Genomic DNA, 22,800 nt, shown 5'->3' on the forward strand with positions numbered 1-22,800 from the left:
GGTAATAAATTTTAGAATTTTTATTAATTTAATTTACCACGATACTTTTGTATTTATAATTTTATGTAATTTTGGATAAAATATATAATTTAAAGAGAAATGGCAATACAAGTATCAATTAAATTTTAATCATTTACAAAATCATGTGATCATATTTGATCTAGGTCATATAAGATTATGTACAAACATGAGTTAAGCTATTAATATATTAATACAGTATTTTAGTACAGTATGTCTACGCTTTGTTGACCAACTGTTCAATTCATTGATAGTTTTATTTCAAAAACATCAATCAATCGTTTTGTCTATGATTTTACATATCTTTAATAAAAATCATTTTACAGTATTTAAAGACAAAGATTATGACTTAAATATTATAATAAATTTTACTATAATAATGTGTATAAAATATATACTACTATTTAATTTGTTCAATGTTTGTATCAAATTTGTGTGACGCAAACAATTACTTTTAATGTGTCGGCGATTATTAATAATTTTAATTTATTAAATAAAAAATTAATAAATAAAATATACTGTTTATAATAAACTGTAAGCGCGTAAGTATTGTTGCACGTGTTAACTATTGATACACATTTTATTACGTGGAGATCTAACGTTACATTATAATATAATTATAATATAAAAATTGTTTTTACTTAACTAACATTTATGAACTTTTTTCTTTCTAATAATTGATTTGTTTAGCTAATGGTGAGCGAGGCATACAATTTAAGTATTAAAATATCATACTTTATCTGAAATAACTTTATCTCAATTAAGACATCTTTTAGTATAAGACAAGCAAAACATGTGTATGAAAAGGCATTATTTAATAATCTGAGAAATATATTAACATTTCATTTTTATTAGAGATTTCTCGTTGTTTTATATAATATTGATGTAAACATTGCATTAGTATATACAGTACTAATGATATAATATCAACAAATATTACTCTTAATAACATAATTATTACATTAGTTTTGTATATTATTTACTTCAATATTAATTATATTACACATACAGTACTTATTTTAAGTAATATCATTCAATTATATATTTGATATTTATTTACTAATATTTTATATTTTTGATTCTTTAATTTTTGATATTGTTTTACAAATTTATTTTTAATTATGACTTTATTTATTGATTATTATCTTCAATTTAAATTGTTTTTATTTCTATGAATATTATAATAATAAACAATTTATTATATAAATGAACTTTTTATAAATTTGAGTATACTTTATAAAATATATTAACATTTATATATCGTTTACTATTATATTATTGAAAACAAATTTTAAAAATAAATTTTATAGTTTTTTCATTTTTATGTTTATTGATGGGATTGTGATCTCAAGCTTCTCCAGAAAAGAGCAGTCTATCGATTGTCTAATATTTAAATATTGAAATAAAGATGAGTCAAACACCACTTGAACTCAGTCTGTATGATATTTAGTGAAATATTTTTTAATGTAAAAGAAATAAAAAACAAAATTTAATTACAATAATTTAAACTGTATTGTATTAACTATTATATTATATTATTGTATTAAATTTTGTCTCATTTTTGTATCCCACTCGTTATAATAATAATGTATTAAATAGTATAAATAGTTATAATATTATTTATTAATATATAATAATATATAATAAAATTATTATAATATAATATAAATTTTCTCATTATCTAACATTATTTGAAACATATTTTAAAAAGTGATATTATTTAAAAAGTATTTACAACATTCCTATGCTCTCTYTCTCTCTCTCTTTCTYTCTCTCTCTCTCTYTCTTTCTCTCTCTCTCTCTYTCTTTCTCTCTCTCTCTCTCTCTCTCTCTCTCTCTCTCTCTCTCTCTCTCTCTCTCTCTCTCTCTCTCTCTCTTTCTCACTCTCTCTCCTCTTCTTTTATTTTTGCTTTTTGATTCATTATTCTTATGAATTCTTTCCCTATTTTGAAAATATCAATGAATTGATGGCTCGACTAAAGTAAAAAACATTATCATATGTGCTATTCATTGAATTTCTTACATAAATGTTAATAATGTTCACAAACACACACATACACACACACACACATACACACACACACACACATACACACACATACACACACACACACACACACACACACACACACACACACACACACACACACACACACACACACACACACACACACACACACACACACACACACACACACACACACACACACACACACACACACACACACACACACACACACACACACACACACACACACACACACACACACACACACACACACACACACACACACACACACACACACACATACACACACACACACACACACACACACACACACATACACACACATACACACACACACACATACACACAATACACACACACACACATACACACACACACACACATTTACACACACTTACACACACATACACACACATACACACACATACACACACATACACACACATACACACACATACACACACACTTTGCAAATACAATTCAAACACACCTGTAGTCAAGTAAAAGTCAATCTTAGTTTAAATAAAGAGTAAAATATTTACTTTAAAAGAGTTGATCTTAAAATACATTTCTTATTTATACACTTTGTAATGAAATCAAACATAAAATTAATGAATTAAATAAAACATTTAAATTATAAACGATTAAAATTTCAATTTCTTTAAGTTATCGACCAATTTAATCATTTAATAAAATGTTTTACCACAAAATAATTTAATGATTGTTATTTTATTTTAGTTTTGTTGAATTATATAAATTTATATTTACAATAAATTTACAATATATATAATATAAAGTATAATATACAGTATATATATTTAACTTATAGTGAGACAATTTTTGTAATGCTAGAATTGAATGTAATGTTAGGTTTTAGTTTAATTAGTTTTACAATTATCTTTTCGGTCAACTTTATAGTGTATATATTAAATCAATAGATAACATAATTGTTGAATTTGATGGTTATTTAATACAAAAGAGCTTTATATGTCAAACATATAATATAATGGTTTTATGTTTAATCCACTTTTGCTGTGAACTCTGGACTGTTAGGTCTCTCCCGAGGTTAGTGTTTGTTTGTCAGTATGTCTGACCATTTCATTGATGGTAAAGATATCGATCAGTTGTTTGAGTTTTGCTTTTGTTTGGTTTATTTTCTGAATTCCTTCAGAAGCTTTGATTTTATTTTCTTCGTTGAACTCATTTAATGATTTTTTGCTACTTTAATACAATTGTCTCGTAATGTCTTATCAATCGCTTTGGGAAACAATCGATTGAAGTTTCAAATATAATTTACTCACATTTAATGTCATATAATAATATCAATAAAAGTAGTGCTATTTTATAAACTATTTTATATGTATATCGAGTTTATCTGTTTAAAAGATCAAATCTTAATGATTTTTTTCAATGAATTTTTAATTTAATTATAAACCAAAACACTTCAAACTATATAATCAATCTATCATTGATTTTAATGAATGCTTTTATATATTAAACAAAATGTTTACTATTGTTGTTATGGTATGAGTTTTGCGATCAATGATTTGGTGATGACTTCACACAATTTCCTATACTTTTTATGGCACTACAGATGAACGTGACTTTTCTTAAGCTAATACTTCACTACTTGCGACCAAAAATTTGATTTATATATTAGATTCACTCAACTTTTATATAATCGTCTCTCTCTCTCTCTCTCTCTCTCTCTCTCTCTCTTTCTCTCTTTCTCTTAATGTTTTTCTTTTCAATTGGCTAACAGTCTGTTCCCACTATTATATTAATGTATTTGATATTTATATTCAAGTGACTCGACTCGTGAGCACAACATATCATATCTTAGAGCAAGAAATAGATTTTAATGAAAAATGATATACAATATGCTTATGAAAAGAAAACCATATATTTTTTAAGAGTCGACTTATATTAGTCTAAGATATTATATGGTTTTGTCGCACCAATTGTATGCCTTAACATTATAACCAGATCTACGACTGATATAAATTAATTCAATACAAATCTAATTTTATATAAGTTTTTAGTGATATATTTTATTAATATAAATTATGTCGAAAATTAATTTCAAAGATAGTCTCATATGTTTGAAACGAAACAAAAAGAAAACCCATTTATCTGAACAACGAAAATATTGTTATACTGTATAAAATAATTAAATTGTTTTTAATGTATTGAACGGTTTATTAATTTTAAAGTTCAAGTTGTTTTGGATTTAATTATGATTTATGTTTTTAATAGATTAGAAAAAGATAGAGAAAAAGAAAGAAAGAAAGAGAGAAATTATAAAACAATTAATTTAATTTTGTTTAAAAATATTATTCATTTAATATGTTAGTTAATATCACAACAAGCTATCAAATATAGACAACTCATATCTTGTATATATTTACTGTTGTTTTTTATATATTTATATTATAATGTATACTATAGTAAACTTATATAATATTTCTATTAAAATACGTATTCTTTCATATTTTTAAGATTTATTCAATGATTACAAAAGTATTGAACTAAAAATTTTGTCAAATTTATTGTCGCATATTATAAATGATAACAATTCTCAATAACTATATATTTCTTATTTTATCTCTTTAGTCATTGCATTCATTGCTTTATTATATTCTGTGAATAACTATAACAATAAATCATTTATTTTATATAAAATACTTTTTTGTTTTACAAACTGTTTGTGCGATAATTTTTATAATCAAATATCAAATTTATATATATTGTATATTACAGTATATGAAACTTTGAATGTTTGAGAGCTTATATTTTGTAAACCAATAGTTCAATTTTGATGAAATGTATTTTATTTTGAAAGAAAACTTTCCAAAAAAATCTAACATAAAATTTGCAAAAAATAAATTAATAGTTTTTAAATTATAAAAAAATTGTTGAAAATCTATACTACTATATAATTTGTTCAATGTTTGTATCAAATTTGTGTGACGCAAACAATTACTTTTAATGTGTCGGCGATTATTAATAATTTTAATTTATTAAATAAAAAATTAATAAATAAAATATACTGTTTATAATAAACTGTAAGCGCGTAAGTATTGTTGCACGTGTTAACTATTGATACACATTTTATTACGTGGAGATCTAACGTTACTTTATAATTACAATCAATAACATAAGTGTTCATTAGATTGACACTCAATTGGACGCCATTAGACTCGACATTGATTCGAATGAAATTAGAATATGTTTTAATTTAAATAAATACCAAAAGTAATGGAGTCTACTTGAGTGCCAATTTAATGGACACACAAGTTATTGGTTTTAATTTATAATATAACGTTAGATCACGTAATAAAATGTGTATCAATAGTTAGCTTAAAACACGTGCAACAATACTTACGCGCTTACAGTTTATTATAAACAGTATATTTTTTTATTTATTAATTTTTTATTTAATAAATTAAAATTATTAATAATCGCCTACACATTAAAAGTAATTATTTGTAATAAATATGACAAACATTTCTAAATTATATAATAGTATAGAAGTATAGATAGATTTCTTATTTAGTTTTTTATAATTTAAAAACTAATAAAAATATTTTATTTGTAATTTTTATGATACATTTTTAGAAATATTTTCTTAAAAATAAAACATATTTAATCAAAAATAGTTTTCAAACACATAGTTAAATTTGTCACATATTGTATTAGTTTTACAATATCTTAAATTAATACTAAATTAAATTATAGTTACTATAAAATAAATAATTTGATGAAATTTATTCTTTTTTAGATAATTAAAAACAAATTTTAAAAATACATAAAACTTGTAATTTATTTAAATATTAATTATTTATTTTATATATAAATTATATACATTACAGTATAATTAACATTAAATATTTTGTACATTTTATATTACGGTCATATAATATAGAGAATATAAATGCTTTATAACATTAATAATTTACAGTAATTTACATAACTTTTTAATATTAATGAATGACAAAAATGTTTCTAAAAATATTATACAAATTGTTTCACTTATAAACTGTGAGACAATTTTCAAAGAAATTTCTTTAGTTTTCTTTTATTTAACAATTTATATTCATTTTTGTTACGTAAATATCTTTTTATAAAAGATAAGTAAAAATAAAAATATTTACAATAATATCGGTATTTGTAATGAAAGCTTTACATTATATTATTAAATGAATAAAAAACAAAATAAAATATTATAATGTATTTTGAAATTTGATTTTTTTTCAAAGATTTAATTAAGAATAATGAAAATTTTTAAGATAATGACTATTATATTATTTTTAATATAATTAAATTTAATTAAATATCAATAAAATTATAACTAATTTGTAATGAATTTCATTAAAAATAAATTGTTTATTATATTATTTATTCTTCAACTCTAAACTTCTTGTTATGCGATCTCTTGAGTCGAGTGAGACCTACTTTAATGTCAACTTTGGGAAACCTGACGACACGTATTGGATCCAAACCATAGGTGACAATCATTTTATTGTTAATTTCATCTGTTGTCTCATACAATGAGCTCTCATCTGACTCTTCATCACAACTACTCGTACTGCTTATGATCACCGAATCGGGTGACCGCTTGTTATGGTTAATATTATCCATTTGTGGCACAATTGAATCGTCCGAGTGTTGGTCACCGCACACTTGTTTGTGGTCATCATTATCGCCATCACTGCTCTCAGTGTTACTGTTATTGTCATTGATTGTGTTATTGATGTCTTTGCTTTTGTTGATACCATTGATGTCTAGTTTTTGTTGAGACAAGTGATGGTCAGTTTGTTCTTGTCTTTCAATGTTTGACTGCATTTGTGGCACTAATTGGTCACGTCTTGTGTGAAAATCATTGGATTGACTTTGTGTTGAAATACTAGCAATCATGTCATGAATGGCACTCTTGATGGCAATGATGTCAGTATTGATGTCTGCATTGGTGTTAGTCTTCAAGTCATTCATGTCTTTAAATATCTTTAAATGTCTTTAAATATCAATTGATTCCTAAATATTACAAAATTCTAAAACAATTGCAAAACTTTTTCCAATAATATTCTCATTAGAATTGATTGTTTGTTTCTCTCGTTTCTATGACAACCCATCACTCTATACAATACAACGTAATGTATGTATAGATCGATGAGTGACTCAATTATTGTATGAATGCATTGAAATTGAGTTCATTTCCCAATTATTATATAACTATTATATGTATTATTAATATTAATAATATTATAACACTTTGTATAGTGTTGTACACAAACACTACAATTATGACTATTACTATACATATGTTTACATTATTTGACAAATATTTTGTCAAATTATTTTGAATAAAATCAATCAATTTTAACAATAATTGTTATAACAATCAAATGATAAAGTTTTTTGATTGTAAACTAAATCCATAAATAATGTTTGAAAAAGAGGTGTTGTATTAGTGTTTGAATAACACAAATGAGTGTCAATTTGTAGTGAAGTTTGAATGCATTGCTTTTGTTGTTAAACTAGTGTTGCATTGATTGCAATCCAATACACTGTTAATAAATTATATGAAACACTAACTAATAATACAAATTGTTTTATTATAATATAAAATAGCAATCAATTGAATACTCAATAGTTATGTTATTTTGATTTTATTGTTATGTTTTGTCTATAAATATAATTTATATTTAAAATAATCTCAACATTGAATTGTATCGATAAAAGCGACACTAAATGATTGTCAAACAATACATTTATCTGACTATTAAATGTCATTAATTTAATATATTTTTAGTTTATTCACTCATTTATTTGATATTCAATATATTGTATACAATTTGATAACAGTTTGAGTGCAAAATCTGTCACTTTTTATATAGTTTTGTTAAATAAGTTGTTTTGTCAGTATTTTATTAAACAAATGTAAATTATGGTAAATGTTGTTAATATTAATTAATTTAAATGATTTTTGCCAATAATTTTGGTCTATAATGTGATAACTTTATTGAATTTTGTTGAATGTTATGATTGGTATTAACAAAAATAACAGTTAAACGTGTATTCAATTGATATGTTATATAAATCTCGTTTGTGTATACATTTCAAATGAAAATGATTTAAAAAACAAACCAATTATTGTTATAATTATTAGTTATATTTAAAATTATTATTTTTTTTATTAACGAAAGATTCAAAATATTTGTTTGCAATTGTAATGCAATTTTAGAAAATTATTAAAAGTGTATATGTTTTTAATAACCGGTAATAAGTGAGACACAAGTTTTTAATTAAATTGTTGTTTACTAATAAAAATAATTGGGCGGGGGTTCGGAATTTGGGGGGCGGAATTGGGGGGTTTAGAGTATGGGTTTTAAAGTTTAGGGGGGAATCACTACACCAAATATCAATGGCCGAAGTTAAAGAAAAATATTTTTTTTAATTTTTAAAATTTTTTATTCAATTAATTTTATTCAATTTTTACATTAAAAATTGTCATTTGGTGACGGGTAGACAAGTTTGATGCCTGCACTGCTACTGTATCATATGCAGGGTTTTAAAAAACAATGTTTTATAAAGGGTTTATATTTGGCAAAATTGGCATCTATTGTTTATTCTTGCCACATTTAAAACCCTGATAATATGTATATCCTGGGTATACATTAAGCCCCCCTCGCTACGCTCGGGCAATACCCCTTTTACCTAACCTGGTGTAGGCCTCGCAACCTAAACCTATTTATAAAGAAACACTACAAAAATGTAATGTATATTACTATATATATATATATATGTCATATATATGTAATGACCTGTCCAGCTTCTTGACCCTTCACCTCCGGCCATTGACATCTATATATATATAATCCTTATAACCCAAGGTATCTATAAATGATCCCCTCGCTTCCCTCGGGCAACCCCCATATACCGAACTTCCGCCAAATAATTGATTTTATAAATAAAACGTTTTATTAAAATCGCAAATATTTTTGCGTATAAATCAATTGACATTTTAAGTTTTGGCAAAATTGTTATACAAATTGTATTGAATTTGTGATTAGATATCATAAATAATGGGAAATTTATTACGGCTGCTATCGAGGGATGAAACGCCAAAATATGATGTTTTTGTCGATTTTGAAAGTATGTATCACTTGTTGATTAGTCTGACCATTACTCAAATTTAAATCTTATTATTGTTGGATCAGATGCCCGACCGACAGACACTGAGAAGGAGGTCTACATATTAGTTGAATGTGTTTTGATTGAAGCAAATGATATATTGTCTGCATTACAGACATATAAAGGCGCCGGAACTGAGATCAGAGAGGTTTGTATTTTTTTGTCCAATTAATTTGTTAATTAAGTATTACATCCATTAGTAATTTAAACAATTATTATAAATATAAGTTATGATAATTATTATGAAAGAGACAATTCATTAAATTTTTAAAGATGTTATCAATCATTTGACTGAAGGATATTTTTCTCATTATTCTTAACATTGAATTTATTTTTTTACTTTTTCATCCGATTGTCCTTTTTTGGTATCAAATAATTAATTAAAAATATTTTTTTGTTTGACATAAATTTAAAATATGATACAAATCATTATTTTGCATAATAATAATAATAATAATATATTTTAAGGTTATATATAATTTTTAAAAATATGATTCATTCATTTATTTAATACTAATATGAAATAGAAATATTAAACTCAATGTTAAGTAAGTCATTAAATTATATTTTAAAAGTTCAAAAATTTATAATTATTATACTTATAAAAGCAAAATAACGACAAAAACTACATTTACAATAATAATTGTCAAATAAATGAGTTATTATTCTCAGTAAATATAAAAAATAATAATATAAGTTAATTAGTTTATATTGTATTTATGTTACCAACTAATGACCACAACTGTCTGGTAACACCTGACCGATCACTTGCATACCAGTGCTTACTTTAGCGTAACTTTTAGTTATACTGTATAAACTGTATATAACTTATACTGTATCATTATTTTAATAGTTATCATGATTATTATAACTTATTAAAAATGTTTATTTATTATTTGATACAAGTTTTTTGGCATAACTTAATTTGGTATTATTGACTTTTGATGCATCTATTAAATTACCGGTTGTTAAATTGCAAAGTTTTGTAACAAAAATAGCATTAAATAATTGTATTTAATATATTGGTAATTAGTTTATGTATCTATAATATGTTTGTTTAAAATAACGCCTATTGTATATGCTTTTTATAATATTAAATTTAAAGAATAATAAGATTAATATATAAATTATTGATATTAATTAAAATTAATGGCATATTTAAATAATATAATTATTTATACATAAATTGAATAAAATATAATATTGAATAAATGTAAAAATAATGTTATGTTTTGTACTGATATTTACAGGCAATCGGAAATCCGTTGAATGAAGAACAGCAGATCAAAGCCTGGGATGCAGTCCTACCACTCGTTAATAAACTCAAACATTTCTACCAGTTTTCACTCAAATTAGGTTTGATTTTTGGTTTAGTAATTATTTCAATATATCGACAATTTTCCAGTTATGACTCATATTATGTTTAAAAATGTTATAATTAAATAATAAACATTTTAAGTATCATATATACAGTACTGTATATATCAAGTAACAGTGTATACTGTAAATTACAATAATATAAATTTTATATTAATTTACACAAAAAGAAATACATTATTTACATAAGAGTTAAAATATATATAATAAAGCAATATTTAATAAAATATAATCTTTTATATTGTTATATAAATTTATTTTATTAGTTTTTTATGTATAGTAAGGAAATAATGTTAAAATTAATTAGTTTTGTATAGAAACTAAATTTCCATTAACTGAATTAATATAATAGTATAGTATATAATAAATTGATTGATATGATTACAGAGGATTGTGTGCCGAAAGTGTTGTCGGCGCTGTGCTCCGGGTCGATGAGTCCGCGCCAACATTTAGAGACACAGCAGGCGTTAGTCAAACAATTTGCAGAGATATTAGATTTTGTACTCAAGTTTGATGACCTCAAGATGACTAACCCCTCCATTCAAAATGACTTCAGTTATTATAGACGAACAGTGAATCGGCTTCGGATCGCAAATCAGGATAACCCGATATTTGCCGAAAACAATGTCAATATTAGTAACGAAGTGGCAAACAGAATGTCTCTATTTTATGCTCAGCCGACTCCTATGCTTAAAGTATTGTCAGACTCGACCTCACATTTTGTTGTTAATAACAAAGAGCTTCCCATCGAAAATACCACCGAAACGTTAGGAACGATGGCTAAAGTTTGCCAACGAATGATTGAAAATCAGTTTAGTATTTATATAATTTAATTTAATACAAATTATTTACAATTAATATTAACAAAATTAATAATTGCAGTGAATTTTATTCGCGTTTCCAAAAAGAGGACACAATATTGTTTGTATTACGAGTGATGGTCGGTGTGATCATACTCTACGATCACGTGCATCCCGTCGGAGCTTTTGTTAAGTCATCCCATATTGATGTCCGCGGATCCATCAAAGTCCTCAAAGAACAGCCACCAAATGTGGTCGAAGGCTTACTCAATGCCCTCAGGTATACCACTCGTCATCTAAATGATGTGACAACACCTAAAAATATCAAAAATCTTCTCACATAAAGTAGTCTATAATAATTATTTTAGACTATTGTTATCATAAATACTAAAAACAATCTTTTAAAATACAATTTTTTTACCAAAAATATTGACATTTACTGTATTGCTATAAAGATTAAAAACTGGTAATTTTCTAATTTAAAATTAAACAGTTATATACTTTAAATCAATCTATTGTTCATTAATTTTTACATTAATCTAATTACTAATTAAGTTAAGCTCTAATTGAGATCTAAAAAATTGCAATTCATAATTGAATAAAATTTATTTTTAAAATTGTGTTATACGTTAATACGTTAATGAATTTAACTTTTTTACAATTAAAAAGAATTTATTACTGTTATAAATGTTATGCAATGCATTGCAATACAAATATTAATGAATTGTTTCTTTAATGTCTTTCCTTATTTTGTAAGTAAATATATGTTTATTAATTGGTTTCTGATTTTAATCATTCAGTGATTATAATAAATTAGAGTTTTATTCAAAAATTATATTTTTTTCTATTTTAATTTTAATTTATCTAATGTTTACGATATAATGTCCCTGAAAGCTGCCTACACTAATGTTTGCCTAAAATATAACAAAATTAAACAAAAGTATATTTAATTAATGAATAATTCGTTTAAAAATATATTTAATTTTTGCTACTTTTCAAATTGTTATCTAAATTTATTTAATTAAAATTAATTAATTATTATTATTATTATCAAAGTAGTGTAGTTATAAAATTTTAATATTTTCAAACTTGATTCTATAACTTATATTCAATATTATAGTTACTATATATGTTATTTATATATTATTGCAAATATGTAATAAATACAAGCTTTGTATGTCACATATAAATATAATACATTATAGTAATAGTATTATATAATTTGTGACAAAAATCATTATTTAGCGTATGTTTTAAACTATCATTAAAAATTGGTCAAAAATTTAAATAATTGTTTAAAATAAACTTATTTTAAAAGAATATCATATCCACTTTTACATCAATTGTAATCATATAAATTGTTATGCTCAAATTAAACCAAAGTTATTATTATTATTATTACTTTAACATATTGAATAATTGTCAAATTAAAAAAATATGTAAAATAAAATTAATTTTTAATTTTATTTAATAAACAAAAATATACTCTGTAATTGATTAATTTAATAATGCAATATAAATATAAAGATCTGAAAATGCAATTATTATGTTTGACGTTATTTTATATTTATATAACAATTAAATTATATTTAAGATAAGATTAATTTATTATATTGTAAAATATATTATTTCAATATAAAATATTACATTATTAGATTCGTAATACAATAAATACGAAAAATACTACAAATTGTAATTAACTTTTGATATAATGGCAAATCAATTAATAATTGTATTAATTAGTATATTAACACTTTTTCATCTATTATTTATCAATTCATATGAAACTTGTTTTAGGAATTGTTTCGAGAGATCAGATTCACTGATATTAAACAATTTGAATAAATCTGATTCGGGAAATATTTGTATTGAATGTGATTTTGATTTATTAGCACATAATTTAAATCAAGTAAGTAATCATATTTTTTGCTATAATAAGTAATAATCAGTATTAAAAATGTAACTAATTTTAAATAACAGAGTCTAACAATTACTATAAATCAAAATACGAGTTCAATGAATCAAATAATTATAAACAAACTATATTTTGACGAAATTAATATTGAAGGCCAAGTTGTTATTGAAGACAGAAATCAAGAATTTAAATTTAGTAAAATTAATAAAACAATAGTCAATGGATTAATATTAGAATTTAACAATCATATGATTATATTTCAAATTGATTTATTCATTAAACCAAATATCAAACTTATTGAAACCAAAATATACAACAAAATTGCATTCAAAATTGATGTCAATTTTAAGGAATATCCATTTATATTATTGAATGAAACCATTGACGCCGATTATACTGATCATAAAACAATTGCCAATAATTATCAACCAAATTGTATATACAATTGGATTCTTAAGAGAACAGTTGATAGAAAGTATGGAATTCTTATAATAGTTAATAATTTGAATATTGATATCAATTCCGGGGATTATATGAGAATTGGTTTAGATTTTAAATTTAATCCAAAATTAAAATCATTTTTGATAACAAGTTTAACTAATCAAAGACCAAAAATGATTTATTTTGATTCAAACACAGCGTATATTCAATTGATAACACATTCATCCAATAAAAGTGGTCAGAGTTTGCAATTAAAGTGGATTCCAATGGATAAAACATTAGAGATGAGTCGTGAAGAATCGGATCCATATTATAGACTTAGAAGTCATTCCTTACATATTTGCATTCAACATAAGTGTACAGATAATGAATTTTATGATAGTTTTAAGACATTTATGGCTAGATTTTTGAATCAATATATATTTGACGGCAATCTTAAATACAAACAATTTATTGATGAAAACTCTATTCAAATGTTTGATAAAGAAGACCGAAGAGGTAATTCATTTAGTTATTGCAGTGCAAAACTGGCCATAACTCGTGAAAATAGGGATAAAATGTTGATTTTTGGTGCAAATGTCTTAAAAGATATACTGTTTCCAAACGGAAATCATTTTAAAGATGAGTTTATCATAAATAATACCAAATATGATATTTATATTACTAATTGCAATATCGATGGATTTCAAATGAAAGAGATATATGAGTTAATTATTTATTTAGGATTACCGGTCATTGTTGTCATCATATTATTATTAGCAATGAATAAACGTAAGAATGTCATCACAAATGAAACTCTTGAAAGATTTAAAAATTCTTCACTCAATTCCAATGTAATCGATGATCAATCAGATGTCAACGTCAATACACGGCTTAATGTCACTGATTTTCACGGACTCGAGTCGGACAATGAGTTTTCAATAAATGATATTAAAAGTAGAGTTCAGACACTCAACCGAAAAACCTCTTATAGCGATGACTACCCTATTCTTGAGCTTAAAGTAAACTCTAAGAAAAGAGCATCTGTTTTAACCACAAATTTTACTCAAAACCAATTATATTCACAAAATTCAATTAACAAATCAATTTAAATATAAATGTAAATAATACTAAAACTATTAATTTACCGATGATTTCTAATTGTTGGCACTTATTAACTACAAGTTAATTAAATACAATAAAAAAGTCATAAAACATGTAAAAATGTTATTAATTATTACAATATTTTAATATAATTAATATAATTTATGCGTTTATACAATTTTAGAATTTTCCAACAAAATATAAATAAATTAATTTCATCTTAAAAATAACAAAAAAATATAATTCTAAATAATTCATAATTAATAATGAAATAAATAATGAAAATAACAGTAGTTTTAAAAAGTATAAATACAGTAGTAATATGTACTGTAATTTAATTAATATACTCTACAAAAATTGTAGTAAAAAAAATTTTGCGAAACAAGCGATTACTGTAAATGTTATTATTTTATGAGTTATGATCATTATTTGTCATCAAATCATCTTTATTAACCACTCCATCATTAATTAGGTGTCCATAAACTGGTGGAGCGTAACCACAGGCACAGTAGTCTAATTTCTTGGGTCTTCTATTCAATTTAGTTGTTACCTATAATTGCAATAAATAACAAATTAAATTATTGTATACTACAATAAATTTATAATCTGCTTAACCCTTATAATAACTTACACTATAAGTTAAATGATTAATATTTCGAAACCAATGGAAAAAGCAATGTCCAGAAAAAACCAACAGTGCAATCAATAATACAAACATTGAAAAGGCGGTCACCTTTGTATTGCCGGTTCTCATTAATAAAAAGGTAAAGACCTGGAATTGCATCATAAGTAAGGCTATGTGTACGTAGAGGACAGCTGTCGAGTGGATGCGTCCCGTGATTTTAGTTGGAGTGTAAATATAGTAAATGTTATAGCGATCGACGATATGCCTGCATATCATATAAAATAGACCGCACGGTGCGATTAGAGGACAGGCCAGACTGTATGTCACTGTCATCGCAAATATAAGCAAAAATCGTGGATAAGTTACGCCAAATGGAAAATCAAATAACACTTGTTTTCTGGCGTTTTTGTATTCAGCAGGAGATCTGATCAGCAAATAATAAAAGAGATAAAGAAATAGTTCCGGCAAACGAAGTACATCAACGGTATTCTGTAAAAGTGCCGCTTGTAGTGCGTAGTTGACAAAGAAGGCTCCGTTGTCTACTGGAAACAGACACTGCCATCGGAATCGTTTCGTTTCATTTGTTGAAAAAATATTTTCCAACAAAGCGTTTGTACTATTAGTGACAATAAACTTGATTTTAGTCAACAAGTATTAATAAAATTTGAGATATCTATACCTTAGTAAACCAGCCGACGGCAATATAATGACCATCATTACCAAAAATATATATACTTTCCACATAATTGCGTGATTTAATGCACTGATTGTCTTGAAAGGCAAGCGCTCGCAGGCTGTGATCACTATAATTGGTAATACAGTTGTCATTGACATCAAAAGCAATGGACTTAAAAAGTCACTCCAAGTCGAGCTCTAAATGTGTTTAACTATGATTAGAGTAAATCAAATCAATATAAATAAAATGCTTACAAATTTGAAGATTCCCTTATCAATTGACTTTTGATTGGCTATAAATTCCATGCCTTTTAATAGTATTGCCGGAGTCGACAAAAAGAAAAAGACAACAAACAAAAACAAATATATCAACACTTTTCTCAACCAAATCCACTTATAATCCACTGTCAGATCTTTCCAATTGATGTCATCCGGATATGGAGCGTATGACACTTGCCATCGATTCAATTCAAGTGAATCAATTTGATTGTCATTGAAAACACTGGTTATCCACGTAATGACATTTGTTATACAAACACAACAAAGACATGATTGTTGTCTTTCTTTTAAATATTTATAAATCCTATTAAAAAACAATTATTAAAATTTTTAAAAATAATAATTAAAATCCATTGACTTACTCCATGGCTTGTTTTTCGGTCTCAAATGTGATAAATACAGAACCGGTTGGCATAGAAAACATATTTGACAGTTCTTTCTTAAGTTCTTCAGTTATTTTAACTACACTTTGACTATAATATTCATAGCCATCAACCGATTGGCAAAAACAACAACAGCAACAACCTAACTGTCCCATACAATAGGGACGTATAGATAATTTTTGGTTGTGTTTGGTTTGATAATTATCGCAAAACTCTTTAGCGTTGACAGCATTTTGATACTCCAGTTCTAATGATTGTAAATCTGTAAAATCGTGAACCACTTGAATGCCTGTTATGTGACAATCGGGAAATGATTGTTGAAAATAATTTATAAGAATTTCTTTAGTGTTCTTGAATTTAGGAATCCGTCGAATTAGAAGTGTTCGTCGAGTTATGTTTTCGTCGTCTGATTTGATTACTTTAGAAAAGTGATTCATAACAAATACACCCTAAATATATACAATTTATCCATAATTATTCATATATTTAGATAAAGCAATTAATATATATATATATATATATATATATTACAAGTGGTATTATAATAGCGGCCAAAACGGCGTGAATCCAAAACAAATCAGACTTTGGGTCCAAATTACTGATTGTTGTTCTGCCGAATGCTTTTGGACGACCCTCTGTATCACATAATTACAATCATTATTACATTACTGGTAATACAATATTATTATTAATAATTACCAAAATTTCCCTGAATATTAACGGGTAATACAATAACTAAACAGACAAACGTAAGTAAAGCTAAAAAATAGATAATATATTTCTGAAAGATTAGGTATTGATAGGCATCTCTGCCTTTCGTTCTTAAGATGTGGTCGTCTTTGATTGAAATAAAGTGCAGAAATCTGTGACCATATTTGCGAAGAGATTCGCTGGACTTTTGTGAAATAAATTGCAAATTAAAACCAAATCTAATACTAAATACTACCTGTATTTACATACACAAGAAGTAGCAATTGTTTCGAGCAATGAGTTTTGGTCGTGTGTTTGGTCATTAGATGGCCGGACATTATCGACAATATCTTCAATATTTGTAGTGGTATTCATATCTTCATTTCTGTGCAAACTATCGTTGATTTCAACTTCAATGACTCCATTGCTATCGAAAGGTTCGTTAACCGATTCAATAGTTGTAGACGTATTAGACCTATTAATTGGTGATGTTTTTGGTGACAGTATCGGTGGAAATATTAGATTTGTGTCATTCAATGGATGCAAATGATATGGAATCGGTGTTCGAGTATTATCTTTGATCCCACAGTCGGTAAAGTTGTTTTTGCGGTCGCCGTAAATAAATTGAAGCCATGAATCACTATATAATTTATTTAATAATTATCGGTAAATATTTTCATAACAAACAAACAAATTATGTACTCATTTGTGGCCAAAGTATGTCTTTGTTTTCTTCGGGCCAATTGTCGCGTTATTACAAATATCATAATCATTATCTGAAATTAAATTAATATATAAAATATATAACAAATATGTAATAATAAACTTTCAAACAAACGATATAATGACTGACCAAACATAAGATCAAATTAAGGACAACACTCTCTGGTATGCCTTCCCATCCCCTTTGGATCGCAACATAGGTCTTGTTTTTGGGAACAATGATATTACACGTGAAGTTGCTATTAGACGGGTTGTCCATCAATATGTTGTCCATCCATTCGGGTAAGTCAGACATGTGTAGCATCTTTGAGGACAATCGATGTCCAAATATATATGACTCGCAATCACTGCTTTACCACTCAATTGTCAGCACAATTGCATCGACAATAACAACAAAACAATTGTCTATTATATATACAAAATATTTATTAAGCCATCGGTGGTCAACAAAGACACCAATGAATCCAAACGGTGACCACAAATGACTAGAAATCAATGGTATATTCAATTGACTCAATGTTTTGATGTTTTGTTTGTATCACTCCTTCAATGCATTCAATAATACAAACAAAAGCCAATCGACTGTCAAATGAATTACAAATCAATTACGCAATCATTGAATGCTATGAATGACTCATAAATTATAAATATATTAATTATTTTAAAGAAAAACTTGTATTTTATTTATATTATTATATAATATAACAGAAAATATGATTTATTGTTATTTTTGTTGTTTTTAAAAACTAGTTTATAATAAAACAATAATTGATTTTTTAAACCATTACTTTGAATATGTCGTATAAAGTGTTGAAAGTAAGTGCGCTTTAAATGCCAAACAAATGTATATTTTATGTAACAATTTATTTGATTTACTAATATTTTTTATTATATATTTTGCTGTTTAATAGTTTGTTTGCCATATAATCATAAAAGTTGTCTAAATATAATAAATATTCCTATTTTTAAATGTCATTTATACTACATATGTATGAAATAATTAAATTATCCATAAATTCTGTTTAAATAACTTATGAAATGTATTGAAAAATTCAGTTAAATTCAGAAATTCTCTTTAAATTTAATATAAAATAATTATATAAAAAATTAAATAAAAACTATTATATTTATTCAGTTTTATTTTATGTGTATAAAAACTTATTCAATAATTAGATGATAGTTATTATAGTTTTATAAATTTATAATATACTGTATTTTACTTAATATTTGCTGACAATTAATTGTAAAAATGTTTTTTATATAAAATATTTCTAAGATTATATTTACAGTATTGTACATCAACTATATATATATATATATTATATATTGTTTTTAATGTCTTTCAACATTACCTGTCATTAAATGAAATTGATTTAATGGTTTATTAATACAAGAAAATTATATTAAAAATTATTATTATTATAATGAGTTATTATTATAATATCTCTATTTATAATATATACAAATAAAATGTTATACCTTTTAAAAAGAAGAAAGTGTATAMTAAATATTTATATGAATATTAATATTAAAAAAAATTATTTATATAATTATTAAAATTAATAATTAGAAATATTTCTAAAACTATTAATAAATCATGAGTTAATAAAACATTTTATTGGCTGTTACTGACTATAACTTAAAGTTTGAGACATTTGACTATATGACACATTTAAAGATTATTAAGTGACCTAGACATTAATACAAAATTGTTTATATTATTTTAGTATAGTAAATATTAATTCTCATATAACCAGGACCGTTTCTAGAGTTTATACTTTTAAAAATTAATGTTCAAATAAAATAAAATGTTAAATTAAAATCCATTAAATAGTGCTCTTATTAATTTGTATTTTAACGTTTATATTTTATATTATAATTTAAAAATTGGTAAACAATTGTAAAATATATATTAAATATTTATTAACACCATATTATAATACACCTTTTAAATAATAATAATAATAATAACATTACTATATGAACCTGGGAATGATTACTTAATTTTAAGAAATATAAATATTAATTATTAGATGCAAATAAACAACGAGTTGTTAGAAATTGAATTAATAATCTAAAATTATTACTTAAACAAATTTTGTTGAATCATATAGTGTTAATATATGATATATGATATATTTTATATAAAATATAATAAATGCTAATAAGTTTGGTTAACTTATACAATTATGACGATGTTATAAAAAATTAATGTAATAAATTATTTATGATATAATACTGAATATGATATGATTATATGCAATCACCTGCCAAATAGTTTTAAAGACATTTATACAACCACTCCCTAAAATAGCAATTAATACAACAATACAATAAATATGATCTTACAATAATAAGTTTACCGTTAAATCTTGTATTTTTCCCCATATGAAAATATGTAAGTCAAGGGGAATAATGCGAGTTTTGTATCATATAAAAAATATAGTTTTTACTTTGAATAATAATTTGTCTGTTTTTATATATTTTCATGATTTCCCACTTTTGTATTTACAAGTCTCGAGTTGTTCCAAACCCTTTGAATATGTTTTGAAAAATATTACCGGTAATATCTAAATAAATTACTGTTAATAATCGGTCATTACAGTTCCCTATTCCCACAATTTTTCTTTTACCCACAGATTTGTTTAATTTACCAGGGGTGGTAAAAATGCGAGTTTTTTACCGTATGAAAATATTATTTTTCATATTTTTTTTATTTTCATATGGGATAAAAAACACGATTTTACGGTAGGTAAGTTTTATTTGAACTTAATATTGTTAAAATTTGTCAAATGTATTGATCATCGTTGATAATCTTATCATTAGAAACTTTAATTAATATATTTATTTAATTGTTTAATACAGTATATTACACATACCTTATACTTTATAATTTATATACTGCACTGTATATTATGTTTATTAATATTAAAAATAATTCTTAACAGAATTTATAGGTTAAAAGCTATTTATTTAAAAAAATATTTCTATATCAGAGAAATATTTTCTGAGACGAATAATAAAAGTAGAAATTTTTAAAGATTAAAAAAAATTTAATTTACGTGAATGTTTAATATAGATGATCCAAAATGAGATGATTTTGATAATTATTTATTAAGTATAATTTTTAATTTACCGAATTTAATGAACTGATTTTAATTAGAATATATAAAAAATATTTCAAAATTATTTAAAATGTAATTAACAAATATTATAGATACCATAAATTATAGTAGTAAAATAGTATAAATTATAATAGTAATAACTGTAAAAAAGTTTTACTGAATTTATTTTATTTTAACAAATATTTATGTTTTTACACTTTTCATATAATTTTTTACATCCTTTTCTGTTTAAAACATTTATTAATACAGTATTAAGCAATAAATAAATTTTAAAAATTATAAACTATTTTAATTAATATAAATAAAATAAATATAAATACTGTATAACAAATTAAATAATTCTAATAATTTAATTTAATATAATTTATTTTTGGACGAATGTTTAAACTTAATTTACAAATATCTTAAATAATTTATATAACAATAATTATTTACTTTGGTAATAATTTTTGACGATATTTTTTATTGCATAGACTAAAAAATTATTCAAAAATATTTGATTATTATTACTAATGATTTGCGAAAACAAGTTATATAAATATATTAAATTTAAATAGTAGTCTTTTGTCTACAATTTAAATGTAATATTGTATAATAATATATAATTTTATGTAGAATTAAATTAAATTTATATATCATTTAACAAACAAAACCGATTATACTATTTATGTTAGTAGTACTACAATATTAATAATTTACTTTATATTTAAACTGTATGTCTATAGTATGTGAAATATAATAAATCTGGTTTACCGTCAATTACAGTGTATTTTAACATACAATTTACGTAAATAGAAAAATAAAAATAAAAATCAAATGCTTTTATGTGATACATCATACTGTATATACATTTATACAGTAATTTATATATCGTATACTTATAAATATGAACTTATTTTTGGCTCAAGAAATCATTTTGTTTTTATTATTTAATGTCTTAATGTCATTGAATAGTATATGTATTATACATTATAACGTATAATAGCATAAAAATCATTATTATTATTATTATTATTATGCTTTAGTAATGCACTAAGTTTATACATTAATGGTGTTTAAATTGGGCTAAATTTGTATAAAATTATATGATTTCTCTTAAATTAATACTTAAAATGAATTCATATATTATATAATTCATGAAAGTGGAAGTCGAAAGTAAATCACTTATCGATTGATCGTTAAATATAATAAAATAATCCATTTTTGGTATATCAATCAAAATCAATTTATTTTTCATCAAAATATTTGACTAAAATATTAAAATAACTTTATGTGCAATAATGTGATCATAATTTACAAAATGTTTTTTTATATAAATTTAGTTTTTATGATTCCTAAGTATATGTCTTTTTAATTAATTCCTTTATTTTAATTTTTATAATTTATTAATATATATATATATATTAATATTAAATTATTATTAAATTTGTTATTTAAAAAAAA

The 22,800-nt window shown here is 23.8% G+C and overlaps 2 protein-coding genes across 6 annotated transcripts; one reads left to right on the forward strand and one right to left on the reverse strand.

The window, feature by feature from the left end:
* Positions 1 to 8,250: 8,250 nt before the first annotated feature.
* Positions 8,251 to 11,846, forward strand: LOC128966235 (CYFIP-related Rac1 interactor B-like). 5 transcript variants are annotated; one of them, XM_054313077.1, is made up of 6 exons: positions 8,251 to 8,326; positions 9,077 to 9,202; positions 9,268 to 9,389; positions 10,492 to 10,597; positions 11,006 to 11,429; positions 11,501 to 11,846. In XM_054313077.1, exons 2-6 carry the CDS (start codon positions 9,133 to 9,135, stop codon positions 11,760 to 11,762), a joined length of 984 nt encoding a protein of 327 aa, XP_054169052.1. In that variant the 5' UTR covers positions 8,251 to 8,326; positions 9,077 to 9,132; the 3' UTR covers positions 11,763 to 11,846. The 5 variants fall into 5 exon arrangements, with proteins under 5 accessions (XP_054169052.1, XP_054169054.1, XP_054169055.1 ...); XM_054313079.1 differs by having other exon boundaries at positions 8,257 to 8,333; XM_054313080.1 differs by having other exon boundaries at positions 8,257 to 8,326; positions 9,121 to 9,202.
* A 3,373-nt stretch (positions 11,847 to 15,219) lies between these two features.
* On the reverse strand, positions 15,220 to 18,813 carry LOC128951710 (CSC1-like protein 1). The gene is made up of 10 exons (XM_054296965.1): positions 18,363 to 18,813; positions 18,212 to 18,285; positions 17,780 to 18,149; positions 17,519 to 17,714; positions 17,351 to 17,454; positions 16,799 to 17,268; positions 16,413 to 16,740; positions 16,162 to 16,355; positions 15,489 to 16,098; positions 15,220 to 15,407 (listed from the first exon to the last, which is right to left on the reverse strand). The coding sequence occupies exons 1-10, from the start codon at positions 18,534 to 18,536 to the stop codon at positions 15,267 to 15,269; spliced, it is 2,661 nt and encodes an 886-aa protein (XP_054152940.1). The 5' UTR covers positions 18,537 to 18,813; the 3' UTR covers positions 15,220 to 15,266.
* Positions 18,814 to 22,800: the final 3,987 nt, after the last annotated feature.

This window comes from Oppia nitens, unplaced genomic scaffold, assembly GCF_028296485.1.
Source record: "Oppia nitens isolate AA-2021 unplaced genomic scaffold, nextdenovo-longstitch-racon4-pilon3 scaffold1_pilon_pilon_pilon, whole genome shotgun sequence".
In the NCBI taxonomy this organism is placed as follows: domain Eukaryota; kingdom Metazoa; phylum Arthropoda; class Arachnida; order Sarcoptiformes; family Oppiidae; genus Oppia; species Oppia nitens.